Source organism: Sorex araneus, chromosome 1 (genome assembly GCF_027595985.1).
Source record: "Sorex araneus isolate mSorAra2 chromosome 1, mSorAra2.pri, whole genome shotgun sequence".
Lineage (NCBI taxonomy): Eukaryota > Metazoa > Chordata > Mammalia > Eulipotyphla > Soricidae > Sorex > Sorex araneus.
Window position 1 is genome coordinate 37,189,396 of NC_073302.1, and position 18,524 is coordinate 37,207,919.

Consider the following 18,524-nt stretch of genomic DNA (forward strand, 5'->3'; position numbering starts at 1 on the left):
AGAACATGCAAAAAAGATTTACCGACGTGCAGCGAACAACCGTGATTGAGAGAGAATCTTCTGCTTCCCTGGAAGAAGAGAGAGAAAAACATTTCATCATTCTGGGTGCTACTGTGCGTGCATGCGTGTGTATGTGTGTGTGTGTGTGTGGTTGTGTGTGTGTGTGAGAGAGAGAGAGAGAGAGAGAGAGAGAGAGAGAGAGAGAGAGAGAATTACAAAGAAACCCTTCAACCCTTCTTGCTTCCGCTTTCTTGGCTCACAAAACTGAGGACACTGAGGGAAACTCTGGCCTTCAAAGGAACTTATTTTGTCTCTGAAAGTGCTCCTTTACTAAAGACCTGAGGGAATCTTTAGTAACCCACCCTTACCATCACAGCTGCTAAATTAAGTAATTTAGCTTCAATTTAGTCTAGCCAATGGAAAATTCACCTATTTCTATGACCTAGGCTAAGTTTATGCACCGTCCCCCCCCACCCCGCCCGCCGCCAAAAAACCTTTTTAAGGGAAAGTTGGGGATGTGGCTCAGCAGTAGAGCACTTGCCTAGTATGTGTAAATCCCTGGGTTCAATCCCAATACCACAGAACAGAGAGATAACTATCCAGCATATCATGTTTGGGACAGGGAGTTAGCTTCCAGGACTGGAGCACATGTTTTGCCTGCAGGAAGTCTGGGTGCCTTCCTTGGTTCCACATAGATTCTCAAGCACTGCTTGAAAATGACCTCTGAGCACTGTACTGAGAATAGCTCTTGAGCACTGCTGGGTGTAGCCCCTAAACACACCCAAAAATCTTTAAAATTTTTTTTTAAATTTATTTTTTAAATTTTATTGAATCACCGTGAGAAAGCTACAAGCTTTCATATTTGGGTTACAATCACACAATGATCAAGCACCCACCCCTCCACCAGTGCACATTCCCCACCATCAATATCCTGGGTATACCCTCCATTCCCCACCCTCCCCCTGCCTCCATGGCAGACAATATTCCCCATACTTTCTCTCTACTTTTGGGCATTATGGCTTGCAGCACAGACACTGAGAGGTCATCATGTTTGGACCATTATCTACTTTCGGCACACATCTCCCATCCCAACTGGTTCCTCCAGCCATCATTTTCTTTTCTTTCTTTTTTTTTTTTTTTTGCTTTTTGGGTCATACCCAGCGATGTTCAGGGGTTACTCCTGGCTTTGCACTCAGGAATTACTCCTGGCGGTGCTTGGGGGACCATATGGGATGCCGGGGATCCAACCCAGGTCGGCCGCGTGCAAGGCGAACGCCCTACCCGCTGTGCTATCGCTCCGGCCCCCAGCCATCATTTTCTTAGTGATCCCTTCTCTATTCCATCTGCCTTCTCTCCTCCTTTCATGAAGCTATGGGGCAATCCTCCTGACCCTTGTATCTACTGTCCTTGGGTGTCAGCCTAACACACCAAAAAATCTTAAAGAGAAAATATTGCAATAACAGAAAACTTAGATTGTATGCTATATCAGAAAACTTATGTTAACCATCTGACTAAATAGAATGAATAAATGCAGATAGCATTTGTCAGATAAAACCAACTAGTTTGTGATGTTGGAGAATGGAGCAAACAAAGTGAGTGCAATGAGCCCAATCACATAATCAGCATGAAATTAGATTGTATTTTAAATTGTACATCTACAACTTAGATTCCAAAAGTAATCAAATCAACCCCATATCTGCCAAATCTTCAGTTTGCATTAGTTGACAGGACTCAGAATTGATTCAATAATATTTTCCTTTTTCTTTACCACTGCTACATAGAGAAGCAGTTTATAAAAATAATTTCATTTTACCTCCTGCAATCTGAAACTCTAAGCCAATTGCTGCTGGTATTTATGCTCAAATGAATAAACTCAACTCAAGGTTTCCAAGTGCCAGAAGTGTCTTTTTCATGTTATATGACAATTGATATTTATTACATGTCTATTTATAGGCAAAAAAATTATATGAATTTTCCAAGGTTAATTCATGACAAACCAAAGCCCAAACACTCTCAAAAGGACATTTTTGGGCCTTTGGAAGCATTTGGAAGAATTAGGGAGCTTTTTTTTTTTTTTTTTTTTTTTTGCTTTTTGGGTCACACCCGGCAATGCACAAGGATCATTCCTGGCTCATGCACTCAGGAGTTACCCCTGGCGGTGCTCAGGGGACCATATGGGATGCTGGGATTTGAACACCCTACCCGCTGTGCTATCACTCCAGCCCCCAGAATTAGGGAGCTTCTTTTGTTTGCTTGTTTTATTTTAACTAGGAAGAATTTTTTAAAACAGTTATCATCATTTTTAAATTAGGGAGTTCAGTTGTGTCATTTTGTTTTGCTTTCTCTTGTCAATGGCAATGGGAACAAAGTTTTATTTATTTTTATTTATTTATTTACTTTTGAACCACACCAAGCAGTGCTCAGGATTTACTCTCAGTGCTGCATTCAGGGATTATTCTAGGCTGGACTCATGGGGAGCCATGGGGACCACATATGGTATTAGGGATCAAACCCAGGTCAACTGCATGCAAAAAAAGTACATATATATGTATGCATATATATATGTGCATATATATATGTATATATATATATCAGGCTGGAGCAAGAGCACAGTGGTTAGGGCATTTGCCTTGCATGCCACCAACCCAGGTTTAATTCCTCTGTCCCTCTTGGAGAACCCGGCAATCTACCGAGAGTATCTCGCCCGCACGGCAGAGCCTGGCAAGCTACCCATGGTGTATTCGATACGCCAAAAACAGTACCAGCAAGACTCACAATGGAGACGTTACTGGTGCCCGTTCAGGCAAATCGATGAGCAACGGGATGACAGTGACAGTGATATATATATCAACACAAGCTCAGGTGCACAGCACATACCCAGTCACATTCCTGCTCAGAACTCTTCAATGGTTCACTTTGCAGAAGGAGAATAATATCCAACACTGTAGTATCAACAACATTCAAGACCTGCTTTCATTCAGGATGCTACTCGGCACTTTCCCGAACTTTCCTCCATGTATCGAGTGCCTTGTAGGCTAACTAAACTGCTCCATCCCCTTCATAGCCTCCTCACTGGATCCTGGTGATCACTTAGCCTGAATCACCCTTCACCTCTGCTTTTGTGGGGCAGCTTCTATCAGCATTAAAGAAACTATAGAAACACTTCTGAACTTTTCAGTTTTGTCTAACCACAATTTCTCCTAAGTTGGAGGAACATTTGAGCTTCTTTCCTCTGCTTCTCTAGATATAGAAGCTACCCTCAGTCTCAGCGTTGTGTGCAGGAGTTGTATCTGCCTTAAGAAGCTGAAGGTGTCTGGGGACCAGAGTATTGATCCTATGGACTCCTTGCCCATGTAGGCACTTAGTGACCAGGCTAGCTCTGAATATTACCTAAAACCTGAAGCGTGGTCTACTGCTTTTGAGTACTTTTATTTATTCATTTGATTTAACTTGGAACAAATATAACTAGCCTAGAAAATATAAAATTTATTTGCTGAAACTTATCATCTTTTTATTTATTTTTTTTTGGGGGGCACACCTGGCAGAGCTCAGGGGCCATCACTGACTTTGTTCAGGGGCCATGCCTGGTGGTGCTGGGATTCGAATGTGGGTCTCATCATCCTAACCTATGTATTGTCTTCCCAGCCCTGAAACAGATTATCTTTAGTAAAACCATGCAATAACTGGGATAGTGAATCCTATGATTTCCATAACCAAACTTAGTTTATAAGAGGTGAAATCCCCAAATCCTTTCCTGGCTGCACCAGACAGCCAACTGATTCCCTGGAGAGCCAAAGCTAATACTGGGCTTGGATGCAAGGATGGTGTCTTCCCTAGTTTGATGGACTCTGCATGAATCTTAAGCTGTGTGGGTCTCTCTGCAGTGAGACAGTGCTTGCTGAGGATGGGGACTGAGCCTGAGTTTCCTTTTCTCTGACTCTGTCACCTACTATCCAGTAAACAGAGAATAGTGCTCAGAAAAGAAAACCTCCCTAAACCAGGTCATAAAAGGCAGAAAGTGAACTGCAAAGTTTCAGTATCACAAGTTGTCTTTTATCAAACTCCATTTCTCGTACCCCTTTACTTCATAAAGTTCATTAAAACAAAACAAAGACTTAATAGACAGGTGTTTATGAAATGCCGATTAGCCTCTACATGGTCAAACCACAGACATTCCTTTGTCTCCAAACCAGGGTCACCAGTTTTCCGAGCTCACCATATTCACACATGCGGCCGAGCGCCTGCCGCGTGCCGAGGCTCAAGGCTCATGGACTAGGCAGACAGTGAGCTCCGCGAGTAGAGCAAGAAAGGAGTTTGGAGAAGAATAAGCAGCTTTAGTTTTGATTTAGTAGTATCTTTGGGATGTGTCAAGGCAACCTGACAGCCAGAATCTATATTATCCATAATTCCGTTCTCTACTGTGCCTAGTACAAAGACTGGGACTATAGCAGGGATGTAATCAATTTATGTCCCAGTGCCTCCCACATGTTTCCTAACTCCCACATGTGAGTAGAAGAGGCAAGGAGGACAACGACCACCAAGAAGTCATCCCAATAGTGCTGGAACGGTAAAATGAGGCTGCTGGCCTGGGGGTGGGGGTGGCTCACCAGAAGATCCTGGGCTTGAACTCTGGTGCACAAAAAGCATTTTTTAAAAAATAAAAAATAAAATGAGGTTGTTTCTGCTTTAGATAAATATGGGTCTAACTGCAACCATGGGGAGATGGGTTAGGTTACTCCTGTTGCCCATCTGTGCTCTGGGAGGACCTGGGAGACTCAGGAGGGTAGAGGACAGTGTTAGTGTAGCAGTACCTCAGGATATGGACGGCTCGCTCATAGGAAAGGTCTTCAGCAGGCTCATCATTCATCTGCAGGATCTGGTCCCCAGGGAAAAGCTTGCCATGAGCGGAGCCTCCTATTTCAGAGAAAAGAAGTAACTGGTTCTGGTGCCCACGGAGGAGTCCGGTGGGTAGAAGATCCCATGTGTCGCCAAGGCATGCCCGAGAGACGGCCTGACCCTGTCTCCAAGGCTCACTATCTCCAAGCTCACTTCTGCCCCGGATGGCGTTGGCCTTGGGCTAGCTTGGTACCTGCTACCCAATCCCTCCACAGGCTGTCGGGAGACGACGGTCCTGGGACAGACTTGCAGTTATCCCTGAATCAAGATAACCTGATGAGAGCACTCCTCTACACGCATCTCAAAAAGACTGTGTGTGTGTAAGTGAAATTAGTAGATATTTAACTATTCCCAGATCTAACATCAGTCAATAGGGGAAGTATGAAAACACACACAAAATGTTCCCAGCCTGCTTCTCTTCACCCTGATAGCCTGTATTTTTTTCAAAGACTCAAGCGAAAACAAATCAATAGTTTCTATTACTGTCTGATCAGAAATTCTCCCTGGCACAGAGGAAGTTGGGTACAGAGAAGAGGATCTGCTGATTCTGACACTGTCTCTGTCCTTTGAGATTGGCCAGGGAGCCTCTGCTGAGATGGCGGGGGCCTGGGTGCAGACCCACAAGGCCTCTTGGGGGACCCTTCTCTGCCAGCACCTACAGAGGGAGTGAAGTTTGACAGAATGTGGTTAGGATTAGGGATCCCTTTCTAATGTCTGGGGGGTAGCTTTTTCCTGCATGATGTGAATAGAACAATGAGAAGAGAAGCAGGGCTACTCCCCCCTGCCCCCACCCCAACACACACCGAAGCCAAGTCCTCTCTTGATTTCCAGGCGGATCCTACCTGCAGTGACAGCCAGCACTGTGAGGGGAAGGCTCTCAGAAATGTGGAATCCGTAGTCCTGGAGGAGAGCATCTTTGTCTATTTTCACTGTGTGTTTCACAGGAGCAAGAGTCTGGGCTGGGATCCCGGGAGGCCCATCCGCTGCAGCAACCTTAGCCCTGGAAGAGAAAGAGGATATGAAAAGAAAAAGAAACCTAGTTAGTTGCCACAACCTGGATTATCCATGGCCTCCTGGAGAAAGAATCAGCAGAGCTGAGCTGGGTGTTCTCTTGTGGAGAACAAAGCACAAACATCTGAGAGAGAGAAACAAGGAGAACAGCTCTATGGCATTTCTAGAAACTGTCTTTCAGAGTAGCATTTTTAGCCTAGGGACCCCCAGGGGCCTCTAGGATATTCCATGGAGGCCACAGGTGAAAAAATGCATAAATGACCAGGGCAGGGAGAGGAGGCCCAGGCAGGCCAGAAGAGTGTGTGTGTGTGGGATGGGGAGGGGCGGGGGGCATGGTAGAAAATAAAGATTGAGAAACAGTGTTCTGAAAGAGAAGTAATGAAGTGGGATGGGCATTCCAGGAAGGTGCAGTGGGGAGGGCAGTTACAACTTTGTTGGGTAGAGGATAAACCATCGGAATGGTTTATTTTATCTTTAAATCAGAAATGGTTTGTACACCAGGAACATATTTGTTCCCTGGAAGGGTAGTATCAGTATGGTATACAAATACAGCTGCATCAGACACAAAGAGAGGCACTACTGCTGAAGTGGGCACACGTTCAGACAGATGCAGGCAACGGTAGATGCACAAGTGGGTGGGTTGGTAGATGGACGGATGGATGGATAGATGAATGGAAGGAAGGAAGGAAGGAAGGAAGGAAGGAAGGAAGGAAGGAAGGAAGGAAGGAAGGAAGGAAGGAAGGAAGGAAGGAAGGATGGATGAATGGATAAATATGTGGATGGATGGAGGTAGGTGGATGGATGAATTGATGGTTAATGGTGGATGAATATATGGAGGGACAGACAGGTATGGAAGTGTATGGATTAATGGACAGGTACTTCAGGCAGGAGCACTGCTTGAACAGAGATATAGATAAAAAAACATACTATGAACATAAAAGGAAGTTGTTTCATTCTGAATGTCAGATGATGAGCAATTTTATGAAGGTAGTGTTTCTTTGGTGATATTTTTGCTGAATTTATGATGAATATCACTTTCCTTTCAAGTTTCAAGTTGTGACAGTTTCAATGTGAAATCCCAAATAATAAGGACAAGCCTCTATATCAAATATATTTTTAAATGCATCTTCTAAAAGCAGGTGAGCTGAAGGTTGTATATTCTATCTCTCAAAATCAGCAAAGCATAAGCTGTTTCTCATTTACCAGTGGCAAGTGATATATATATATATATATATATATATATATATATTTTTTTTTTTTTTTTGCTCCCTCTAAGAGTCAGCGGTTCTTTCTGCGGAAGGTGAAATCATGGAGGGATGAGGTGTGTATTGTTACAAACAACAGAAATGCAGAGCAGTAACAGCTCCCCAGGGCTCTGCAGTTAAAGTCTATCATTTATTCTTATCCATTTACCAAACACTGTCAGGAACTCTGCCTAATGCAATAGGACCTCACTTATCTAAAAATCACATCCCTGTCATTTACGATGATCTCAGATTTCAACAAGGATCAGGAAATATGAAACACTGTCTCTTGGAGCCCAAATGCATGCGAAATGTCCAAGAACAAAGCCTCACACACATTATCCTGCAAGGGGTTCCTTAGACCCTGACTTTGAGCATTTCAGGATGCTTGCACAGTCACCTGACTCACAAGCTTCAAAGATACATTTCTTCTAGGTTTTTGTTTTTGTTTTTTTGCTTTTTGCATCACACCCAGAGATGCTCAGGGGTTACTTCTGGCTCTGCACTCAGGAATTACTCCTGGCTGTGCTTGGGGAACCATATCGGAAGCTGGGGATCGAACCCTTACAAGGTCACATGCAAGGAAAATGCCCTACCTACCCTCTGTACTATGGTTCCTGTCCAAGATTTCTTTTAGGCAAATACACAGGTAATACCAAGAATTCCCAGCAGGTAATCCTAACAAGGAAAAAGGAAAAAGAAAGAAAAACGAAAAACTTACGCGGAGTAAAAACTCGTACCTATGCCATTATTTTTATGAATACACTCATTTCATAGAGTGAGGAATTGAATCCCACCAGGGCCCACATATGCAGCATGCACTCTACCACTGAGCCACATCATAGACCCCTCTGACTTAAAAAGCAAAAACAAACAAGAAAAAACAAAACCTTTAAGGGCCAGAGCAATGGTCCAGGGGGTGGGGTACTGCCTTGCATTCAGCCAACCTGGGTTCAGTCCCCGGCATCCCAGCTGGTCCCTGAGCACTGCCAGGAGTGATTCCTGAATGCAGAGACAGGAGTAACCCCTGAGCATTGCTTGTTTGTGGCCCAAAACCCAAACCCACCAAACAAACAAACACAAAATCTTTCAAGTTACAATGGCCTCCTTTAAATAGAATAAACAGCCAAATAAATAAATAAATAAACAAACAAACATATGAGCTGCTTTGAGACATCTTATAGCCTAGTTCTCCGTCTCGGAGAACCTGGCAAGCTACCGAGAGTTTACTGCCCTCGTGGGAGAACCTGGCAAGCTCCCCGTGGTGTACTCGGTAACAGTAACAATGGTGGGTCTCATTTCCCTGACCCTGAGATGTGGTACCGTTGGGAAGGTGCCTCTAATGTGGCACCACTGGGAAGGATGAGTAAACAGAGGCTGTTAGAATCTTAAGGCATATAAAGATCGCACTCATCTGTGGAATATAAAACAACAGAATGGGAGACTAACACCCAAGAATAGTAAAAATAAGTACCAGGTGGTTTGCTCCATGGCTTGGAAGCTGGCCTCACATGCTGGGGGAAAAGGCAGCTCAGACAGAGAAGGGAACACCAAGTAAAGTGCGGTTGGAGAACCCACTCGGGATAGGAGATGCATACTGAAAGTAGACTATAGATTGAACACAATGGCCACCCAATACCTCTATTGCAAACCACAACACCCAAAAGGAGAGAGAGAACAAAAGGGAATGCCATGCCACAGAGGCGGGGTGGGGTGGAGGGATAGGGGGACGGATACTGGGGTCAATGGTGGAGGAGAATGGGTACTAATGGAGAGATGGATACTCGAGCATTGTATGACTGAAACACAAGCACAAAAATATGTAAATCTGTAATTGTACCCTCACAGTGATTCATTAATAAAAAAATAATAAATTAAAAAAAAACCTATTCCACCAATAAAAAAAAAAATAAATATCATTTCAAGGCTAGGATGAATGGAGACGTTACTGGGCCTGCTCAAGCAAATCGAAGATCAATGGGATGATAGTGATAGTGATGAGTTGCTTTGGAAGAGCAGCAGGTAATCCACCCTAGACTGGGCTACGTTTAATGCCGCAGGAGAAACACTATGAGAGCTATCAAAGAGAGAAGACTAGTTTGAGGGAAAAGCAAAGGCAACAGAAAAGTACTGTTTTTAAAATAAAACAAAAGTTCCATTTTAAAATAAAATGGTGATATGCTCCAAAAATTATAAAGGAAATTTCTGGGGCTAACAAAATTAGTGATGTTGTGGGATGAAAGGAAAGCATAAAGCAGGTTCCCTGAAGCATTCAATAGTTTATTAAAATAAGATTACTTGAGTGTATATTAGGTGCTAGGCATTCTTAATTAGCTCACACAATAAAGGAAGACACAATAATCAGGTGAGACTTATACCATGGCTGGAAGACTTACTGAAAATAAAAAAGACCTAAGCAAAAATGTAGATTTAATGTGATGTAGATAAAAAAAATTCATCAGGTTAAAAAGAAACACTGGTAAACTGATTATGGTGATAGTAGCAGTAATAACATTACTACATTAATGGTATTTACTGAGCATTAGCTATGCCTCAGGGAGTAAGCTAACTTATTTTCATGGCTGGCTCTCTCAACCCTCATGACATGCTTGGAAGGTGAATATGGCTATTACCCCTCTTACGAGTCCCATCCTATCTAACAAGAAGTCCAGATCTTGCTTGGGGCCTTTAATAAGTGAGTCACACAGCAGAGGGTGAGGGTTCAAACCCGTGCTACTTTCTTCCGTAGGTTCTGGGACACAATCTCTGAGCAGTACTGCATAAAAGGAATACTGATCCCATGCAAGGCAAGACACATACACAAACAGAGTTTTTCTAATAGCTACACAATAAAAGGAAAGGGAAATAAGGATTTCTAACCCTTATGGAGTTTTATTATGAGGTGATGAAAACCTTGTGAATATCAAAGTCAAGGAGCTGTCTATTTGATGTGGATGAATTATGTGAGATATGCCATATTTCAATAAAGTAACTGAAAATAAGTTAATTAAAATATTCTGGGTAGGGGAGGAGGAAAGCTTATAATACAAATATATAAAGAAAACACGCTGAATCCTCAAAGCAAATAAGTGAACTGGAAATTTATACAAAAAGAAACAAATTAGTAAATAACAGAAAATATTCACCTGTGTGAAGTGAAGAATCACATTTTTCTTATTAGTTTTTGGGCCACACCTGGCTGTGCTCAGGGCTTACTCCTGGCTTTGTGCTAAAGGATCACTCCTGCCAGACTCAGGGACCCTGTGGGCTTCCCAGGATCGAACCCAGGTTGGCCTTGTGCAAGGCAAGCATTCCACCCACTGCACTATCGCTTCAGTCTGAAGAATCACAGTTGTAAGGGCTACAGAGTGTTGTTGCATGTCTACTAAAGCACAAATTATAAATAAAACAATAAAGCCCAACATGAATGGGATTTGATTTAAGGCTGGTATTTAAGACTGACCATATAAACTGGCTATTTAATCTCTGTGGAATGTAGCTTCATAAACAAGCTGTGGGTTACTATTCCATGTGGGATCTCATAGTACTGGGGTTAAGGTACTTGCCTTGCACATGGCTGACTGAGGTTCAATCCCCAGCAAGCAAGGTACTCCAAGCAAGACCAGGGGTCACTCCTGAGCACTGATCCAGGAGTAATCCCTGAGCACCGTCAGGTGTGTCCCAACCTCCCCTCTCCCAATAAATTTTAAAAATTAAATATATGCAATAAAATGGCTTATTTAAAAATAAGTAAATAAAGTTCTTATAAGGGTCCTAGGGACAGGTAGAATGACACTGCCATTGGTGACAGTATTATACAGCAATGCTATCTGCCTGAAACATTACCTACTAGTGGTATTGTAAATCATCATATCTAAATTTAAAAAAATTAAATCATTTTAATGGCTTTTTAATAGGTAAATTTTGTAATCCTATTTTATATGTTTATATACTCAGGGCCAAGTAAAAATTTCTTGGATGAAAAGGGGTAATGGGGGGCTGGAGAGATAGCACAGTGGGTAGGGCGTTTGCCTTGCACGCGGCCGACTCGGGTTCGATTCCCAGCATCCCATATGGTCCCCTGAGCACCGCCAGGAGTAATTCCTGAGTGCAGAGCCAGGAGTAACCCCTGTGCATCGCCAGGTGTGACCCAAAAAGCAAAAAAAAAAAGGGGGGGTAATGGGTGGGAAACGTTTAAGAAACTATACTCTAGAAAATACTCAGGAAAATGAATATGAATTTAAAATTTAATGCTTTTTTTGGGGGGGGGGTTTTGGGTCACACTCGGCAATGCACAGGGGTTACTCCTGGCTCTGCACTCAGGAATCACTCCTGGCGGTGCTCAGGGGACCATATGGGATGCTGGGAATCGAACCCGGGTCGGCCGTGTGCAAGGCAAACGCCCTACCCGCTGTGCTATTGCTCCAGCCCCCCAAAATTTAATGCTTTTCTTCAACTTTCTATTACCACTTTGACTGACATCCTTTTAAATAATAAATCCAAACAAAAGACCTAGTATTATTTGTTATCCATTTACCTATCGCTATCTCTGTACTCTCTGGGCCTGAAGTCCTAGAACAAAGTATGAGCGCAAAATGCTTTGGCTCATGAATATTCAAAAATATCACAGCTTTTTTTAGAATAGTAGAAAAACCTGAAACAACCTAACAGATAACAGGTAAATCAAGCATGGTGAAGAATTACCAAAGACTGTATTTCAACGAAGGATCAACAGTCTGTAAACTTGAGACATAAACGGAAATACAGCTTAGGAAACTAATCCTCCTTCCTAAGAGTGAGCTTTGAATATCCACTCCCTATACCTGTCCAACACACACAAAATAAATCAGATTCTCATCCTTATACTTATGGTTCTTAATTTTCTGCTCTCTGACCCCGAGCGGTCACCCATGGACAGCTCCTCTGCTCCTGAACAGCCATGATCCCAGGGCCACAGAAACCAATCTCGGAATGCAGCGGCTGCTGTCAGAAATACCTCTGGACTTAGTACCAGAATTCCAAATCTGGGTGGACGCTTCTCGACCGTGCAACATCATATGCTCTTTGTTACCAACAATAGAAAACATACAATCTAATGATGTCATTCTGACAGGTCTGACTGTTGGGGGTAAAACACCAAATAATGATAGTGAGTTTCCTGTCAAAAGTTGAATGTAATCAAAGTAAGGAAAGAGTAAAGTGCTAATCATCTGCCACACAGGCAGAGGGGGAGTGGGAGGGGGTATGCTGGGGTTATTGGTGGTGGAGCATGTGCACTGGTGAAGGGATGGGTGTTTGAGCATAGTATGACTGAGACTCGATCCTAAAAGCCCTGTAACTGTTCTCACAGTAACTCAATTAAAAAATAAATTAAAAAAAAATTTCTGCTCTCTGGCACCAGTCAACACGCACACCCACTTCCCTTCATATCAGATACTCTCACTTGCAGTATTACCTTGACTGCCAGGCCTCCCTGCAGGCAGCTAACCTAGCAGGAAAAATGGGAGGCCCAGTCTAGACTGAGCTTGAGTGCCAACTCTTCCTAAAAGCCTCCTCAATTTTTAGCAGGATGCAGGTTCTTCACCTCTGAGTTCTGGTCCTCTCTGGCCCCAAGCACCTCAAATCTTTATTGATAATGATCTAACACAACAAGTTACTTTAAGAGGCTATAAATTCACTGAATACAAGTACTACCTTCGGTCCACTGCTGCATTTCTCCCAGCACTGAGAAAAGATCTTTGCCCACATCTCAGGCTGTTAGGTGAATACCAGAGTGAAATATAATACCTAGAATGCATGCAGCAACAGAGCATCTCTGAGATGATAGCATGAGGTGAATATAAAGATATATGAAACTACTAATAAGTAGCAGATTATTTGAATACAGATGCCAGTCCTAGTCATTTTCCTTTAAGGTGCCTCATTTTATATAAAGCTTAGCCCTAAAGACATCCATCTTGATTAGGACTCATCTTTCTCCATGAACCAGGGCTCGGGAAATGGTATCCTGAGAATGGTGCTCCATTGCCTACAAGTGAGCCTTGACTTTACACTGCTCTCCCTAATACCCCATCAGTCACAAGACCAAGGATCTCTGAAGATGTTTATTTATCTCTGTCCCTATGGCCACCATTCTATTTCAGGGCCCCCAATACCTGTCTGGCAGATAGATTTCATCAATAGTCTTCCACCATCTCTCTAGTGTGTGAGAGGGGCCACGGGGGGGGGGGGGTAGAGGTCACACCCAACAGTGCTTCAGTCTTACTCCCAGATCTGTGCTCAGGAATCACTCCAACATGGTTGGAGAGCCATATGGGGTGACAGGGATTGAACCCAGGTTGGCCATGCACAAGGCAAGCACCCTTTCCACTATGCTATCTCTCCAGCCCCCCATCTCTCTATTTTCATTCTTGTCCTGCTTGAATGAGTCTCCATCTAGCATCCGGGTAATTCCTGAACATAACCCTGCTTAGGGGACTCCCCTGAGTACATGGCTAATCCCAACAACTTAACTAGGCTTAACAGGGTCCTTGCCTATGACTGCAGTCACTATGACCACATCACTCATTCTCTCAATACATTTTGTTCAACCAAACTAGTCTTTTTCAAGTTTCTCAGATACACTGACCTGTGCACAAGTCCTCTCGTTCCTGTATCTCCAACACACATGTAGGAGATTTCCCCCTACATTCCTAACTAGATCTTCTTGACTCCTACTCTGCCTTCTGATATGGGCAGAAATATCCCCCCTTCCTCTAGCAAACATTCCTATGCTTTAAAAAATATAAAATTGATATGTAATGACCAATGTGGAATCTTTTATCCTTTCTTGATTACAGCTCATGGCAAAAACTATACACTCTCTTGTTTCATGTGCCCAAGTCAGTTCTAGGCTTACTTACTAGGCTTGGAGTAAGTCTTAATACATGTTTGGGAGGCTGGAGCAATACTGAAGGGGATATGGGGTTTGCCATGCACATGGCAGACCTCAGTTTGATCCCTGGCACTGTATATTGTGCCCTGAGTACCTCCGGGAGTGAGCCTTGAACACAGAGCCAGGAGTAAGCCCTGAGCACAGCCTGGTATTGCTATAAAACCAGTGAAAGAATAAATATTTGGGAAACCAAAGAAAAAGAAATCTGTATCACAAGTTTCAAAATAATTTGTTTTGATGCTTTTCAGACAGGTAGGCTTTGTGGTTACCGACTTTTTCATTTGGAAGAATCCGTGCCTTGACAATGGCAGACAATGAGTCCCATGGAGGTGAATAATCCCTCACAGTGTTGAAAGCTTTGCTCCAAAGCCTGGATTTGACATTTTCCCCAAAGGCCACTCACAGCTTTTGTTTTCAAAGGGATTGCTTAAGAACAAGAGGATGCAGAGCTTCTCCTCACAAAGAATGTTCAATATTTGACAGTGATTTGACGGAAATGATCTCTGAGGCAAAACTTCCTCTGAAGTATCTTCTAAATATCAAACTGAGACCCAATAATCTAAAAACCTGTGCCTGCTGCTTCTGTAATGCTTCCAAACCATAAATTTAACTTTACTTTGGTAAAGACCTGTGGTTATGCTAACGGATTTCCTGTTAAATAACTGGATAAAGCCTCTAGTTAAAAAAAGTTTCACTCATTATGAAAATAGTCTTGTATAAATAGTTCTCTATGTTATGGATCATAAATTTACATTTAGCTGATCAATAACATTGAAAAGGAAAAATGCCAGATGGAAATAGCCTATGCTTCAAATTTCTGGGTTTTTTTTTATTAAGTTCTCTGACATGTTGGGAAATTAAATTTACCTTTCTCCTATACCAATAAAGAATTCACCTTTGAGTTCCAATAGGATGTAAAGAAACTATTTTGATTCCATGTTTAAACACCCCATTATTTCCAGCTTGAGTAATTTGATAATTTAAGGTCTGGTATAAGCTACGTTTTTTTTTCTTTTGCGTAACACCCAGCGATGCACAGGGGTTACTCTCCTGGCTCTGCACTCAGGAATTATTCCTGGCGGTGCTGGGGGACCATATGGGATGCTGGGAATCGAACCCAGATAGGCCGCATGCAAGGCAAACGCCCTACCCGTTGTGCTATCACTCCACCCCTTATGCTAGGTTTTTAATCTAACATTTTTATAAGAAAGCAGAAATGGAGGCAGTAGCACAAAGAAATTTAGCAAGTGGTCATACTCACAGGACAATGTGATGGTGACATATTCAGTGAAGATACCCTGAGCATATAAAGGGCTAAAGGAAGCAAATCTGTTTCTATATTTAGAAATATGATTTTTAAAGAACCAAAACTTGGTACTTTAGAAATCATATTTATAGATCATTAAGTTTTAATGATATATTAGATTGGTCAAATAGGCTCATCACTTTAATTAGTAAATTTGTGGTTGCTAGCAAACAAGCAAATTTGGAAAGCGTGAAGAACCAACATAGTGACTTCTGACAATTAGATGCCATGAAGCATATATTTATAGTAAGAAGGTTCAAGGTAAGTTGAAAGGAATAAATTTTAAGCCCTGATGATAAACCCCAAACACATAGAAGGCCTTGAGGTGCATGATTAAACTCATGTTTCTTGAAATCTTGCTCTACACAACTAACATTTCCTGATTAAGTACAAAAGAAGTCAGTAAATTTTATGTTGAACTGTCTTAACAGTACAATCATTCTAAACAATCACCTGAAAAAAAGGCTAGGTAAGAATTTTTAAAAAACCAGAAAACAAGGAGTAGCAATAGATAATAAATGTCAGAAATCTAAGCACAGCTGTGTGAAGGACATAGGAATCTCATGTATCTTTACAAGAGGGGCAGTGAATGAGTGAAGCAGAAAAGACCTCTCATAATGGTGATTGTTAATAGTGTTCCAAACAACTACTTACTATTTTGGAAAAAAATCAAACTAGATCTTCATTTCATAGCCTCTGCTAAAATAAACTCCACATTAAATAATTATTAATATTTAAAAACTATTAAATTGAATTTAAAATTACTTGAATGACTTAAATGAATTATTGAGTAAGGATTTTCATTTTGGGTGGGGGAGAAGCTTCCCAGAAGGATTTAGGGGTCCCAGGTCCACAGTGGCAAAATTAGTAGGGAGGTACATGATAACAGGGATTGAATTTAGGTTCTCACATTGACATTGCACCCCTTTAAGCTATTTCCCAGGCTCCTGAGTGAGGCTTTTCTAAGCTTCAATGCAGCCAGATCACTTGCCATTCAACTGCAGGAAAACTGAAAAAGAATATTATTTAACTACATAAAAAAAAAACAAATAATGAAATGTTTGCAGGAGAGAAAACAAGTAGAAAAGTATAATTGATTTCTATAATCAAGTAGAAAAGTATACTAGAATACTTTTAAATTTTTTCTCAGTTTATTACTTCTATAGTTATACAAATCTGCTAGGAAGATAGCAATTTCAGAGCAGAAAGATGTAATGTCACTAGGTTGTAGCTTTTATTAAGCACTTTATATTATTTATACAAAAACTCAAAACATGTCACAGAGACTATTTGGTACTTGGGTTTATCCTAAGGGCTTGAACTTAAACAAAATCTTAATAATAGTTTGAAAGGTCATTTCATTCCTTCTGGCACTGCAAATGCTATTTTCTTATTGGAATGTAGTATTAAGTTATGAGAGGAGTCACCTGCAACACACCAGAATATTTCTGCATTTCTACAAACAAGTTTCATGAAGTTTATGCTCACACCCTACTAAGCTTAAGCTTACCCAAGCACAGATGCTTATTCAGATTGAGTGCTGCTCTCTGTATTTGACTAATTGTAATAACCATTGAAACTTAGTCTAAAAATTAAGAAATCGAAGACATGCTGAAAATGGACACCCCTCTCCAAGAGGAATGCCTATATGAAAATGCATTATACAGTTTCCATTAAAAATAGTAATAATAATAATATTCAGTATAATTTTTTAAAATAAAGAAAAAACATTATACAGCTCTAACACTGGGGCCAGAGAGACAGTACAGTGGGTAGGGCACTTGCCTTGTTTGTGACCAATGACCCAAGTTTGATCTACAGCATCCCAAATGGTCCCCCAAGCACCTCCAGGAGTAATTCCTGAGTGCAGAGTCAGGACTAACCCCTAAGCATTGTTGGGTGTGGCTCAACCACAAGCCCCCCCCCCCAAAAAAAAAACACTCTAACACTGTCCCTGGATCATTAAAGTTATCAATTTGTTTAGTAATATTTTTAAATTAAATTGGATTTTTAAAAAAACAAACCAAACCTTTTCCCTTATGAAAGAAATCATTTTAGTCACATTCCTTTTTTACAAAGCAGTATAAATTACTTTTAAAATATTGGGGCTGGAGCGATAGCACAGCGGGTAGGGCGTTTATCTTGCACGTGGCTGACCCAGGTTCGATTCCCAGTATCCCATATGGTCCCCTAAGCACCACCAGGGGTGATTCCTGAGTGCAGAGCCAGGAGTAACCCCTGTGAATCTCCAGGTGTGACCCAAAAAGCAAAAAAAGAAAAAAATTGATTTACTCCTAGATGATTCACTTAGAATTTATACAGAATTTAAATTAAAAATTGGGGAGCAGGGGTGAAGCAACCGGAATAGTGGTAGGACAGTCATCTCACACGTGGCTAACTGGAATTGATCCCTAATATCCCATTTGGTCCCTCAAGCCTGCCAGGAGTACAGAGCCTGGAATTCAAAAAAGTTTTATTTTAAATTTTAGGCACCATGCTTTACAATACTGTTAATGATAGGGTTTTATACATACAAAGTTCTAACATCACACCCAAGCCAGAACTGAACTTTTATAAAAGAAATGACAATTACAAATGGTATAACTGGCTGAAACAATTGGAAGTTTTTGTTTTGGGTTTGGTGTCAAACCCGCACATTCAGATGTTATTTTCCTGGGTCTGCTCAGAAGAGACCCTGGCAGAACCATATGTGGTGCCAGGAATTCAAACTGGGATCCTCAGGACACAAGGCGAAAGCCTTAATTCCTGCACTATCTCTGGCCTAGAAAAGAACAGATGTCTTTAAACACTCCCCCTACCAATAGAATCGCTTATATATGTATCTAAAGATATATAACTCCAGATGAGCTTCCATATCTGTTTGCTACTTTTTTGATCTTAGAAAACAATTCAATGAGCTTTTTTTTAAAAAAAATTTATTGTTCTTGGGGCCGGAGCGATAGCACAGCAGGTAGGGCGTTTGCCTTACATGCGGCCGACCCGGGTTCAATCCCCGGCATCCCATATGGTCCCCCGAGCACTGCCAGGAGCAATTCCTGAGTGCAAAGCCAGGAGTAACCCCTGAGCATCGCTGGGTGTGACCCAAAAAGCAAAAAAAAAAAAAAAAATTATT

General features: G+C 41.7%; 1 protein-coding gene across 2 annotated transcripts in view; it reads right to left on the reverse strand.

The window, feature by feature from the left end:
- The window catches only part of FRMPD1 (FERM and PDZ domain containing 1), a 102,995-nt gene that overhangs the window by 36,479 nt on the left and 47,992 nt on the right, over positions 1–18,524 (reverse strand). For both annotated transcript variants that reach the window (XM_055120288.1, XM_055120279.1), the window contains exons 3-5: positions 5,739–5,896; positions 4,812–4,914; positions 23–68 (exon numbers count right to left, since the gene is read on the reverse strand). In XM_055120288.1, coding sequence (XP_054976263.1) covers positions 23–68; positions 4,812–4,914; positions 5,739–5,896 — 307 coding nt within the window. The remainder of the gene's footprint in view (positions 1–22; positions 69–4,811; positions 4,915–5,738; positions 5,897–18,524) is intronic.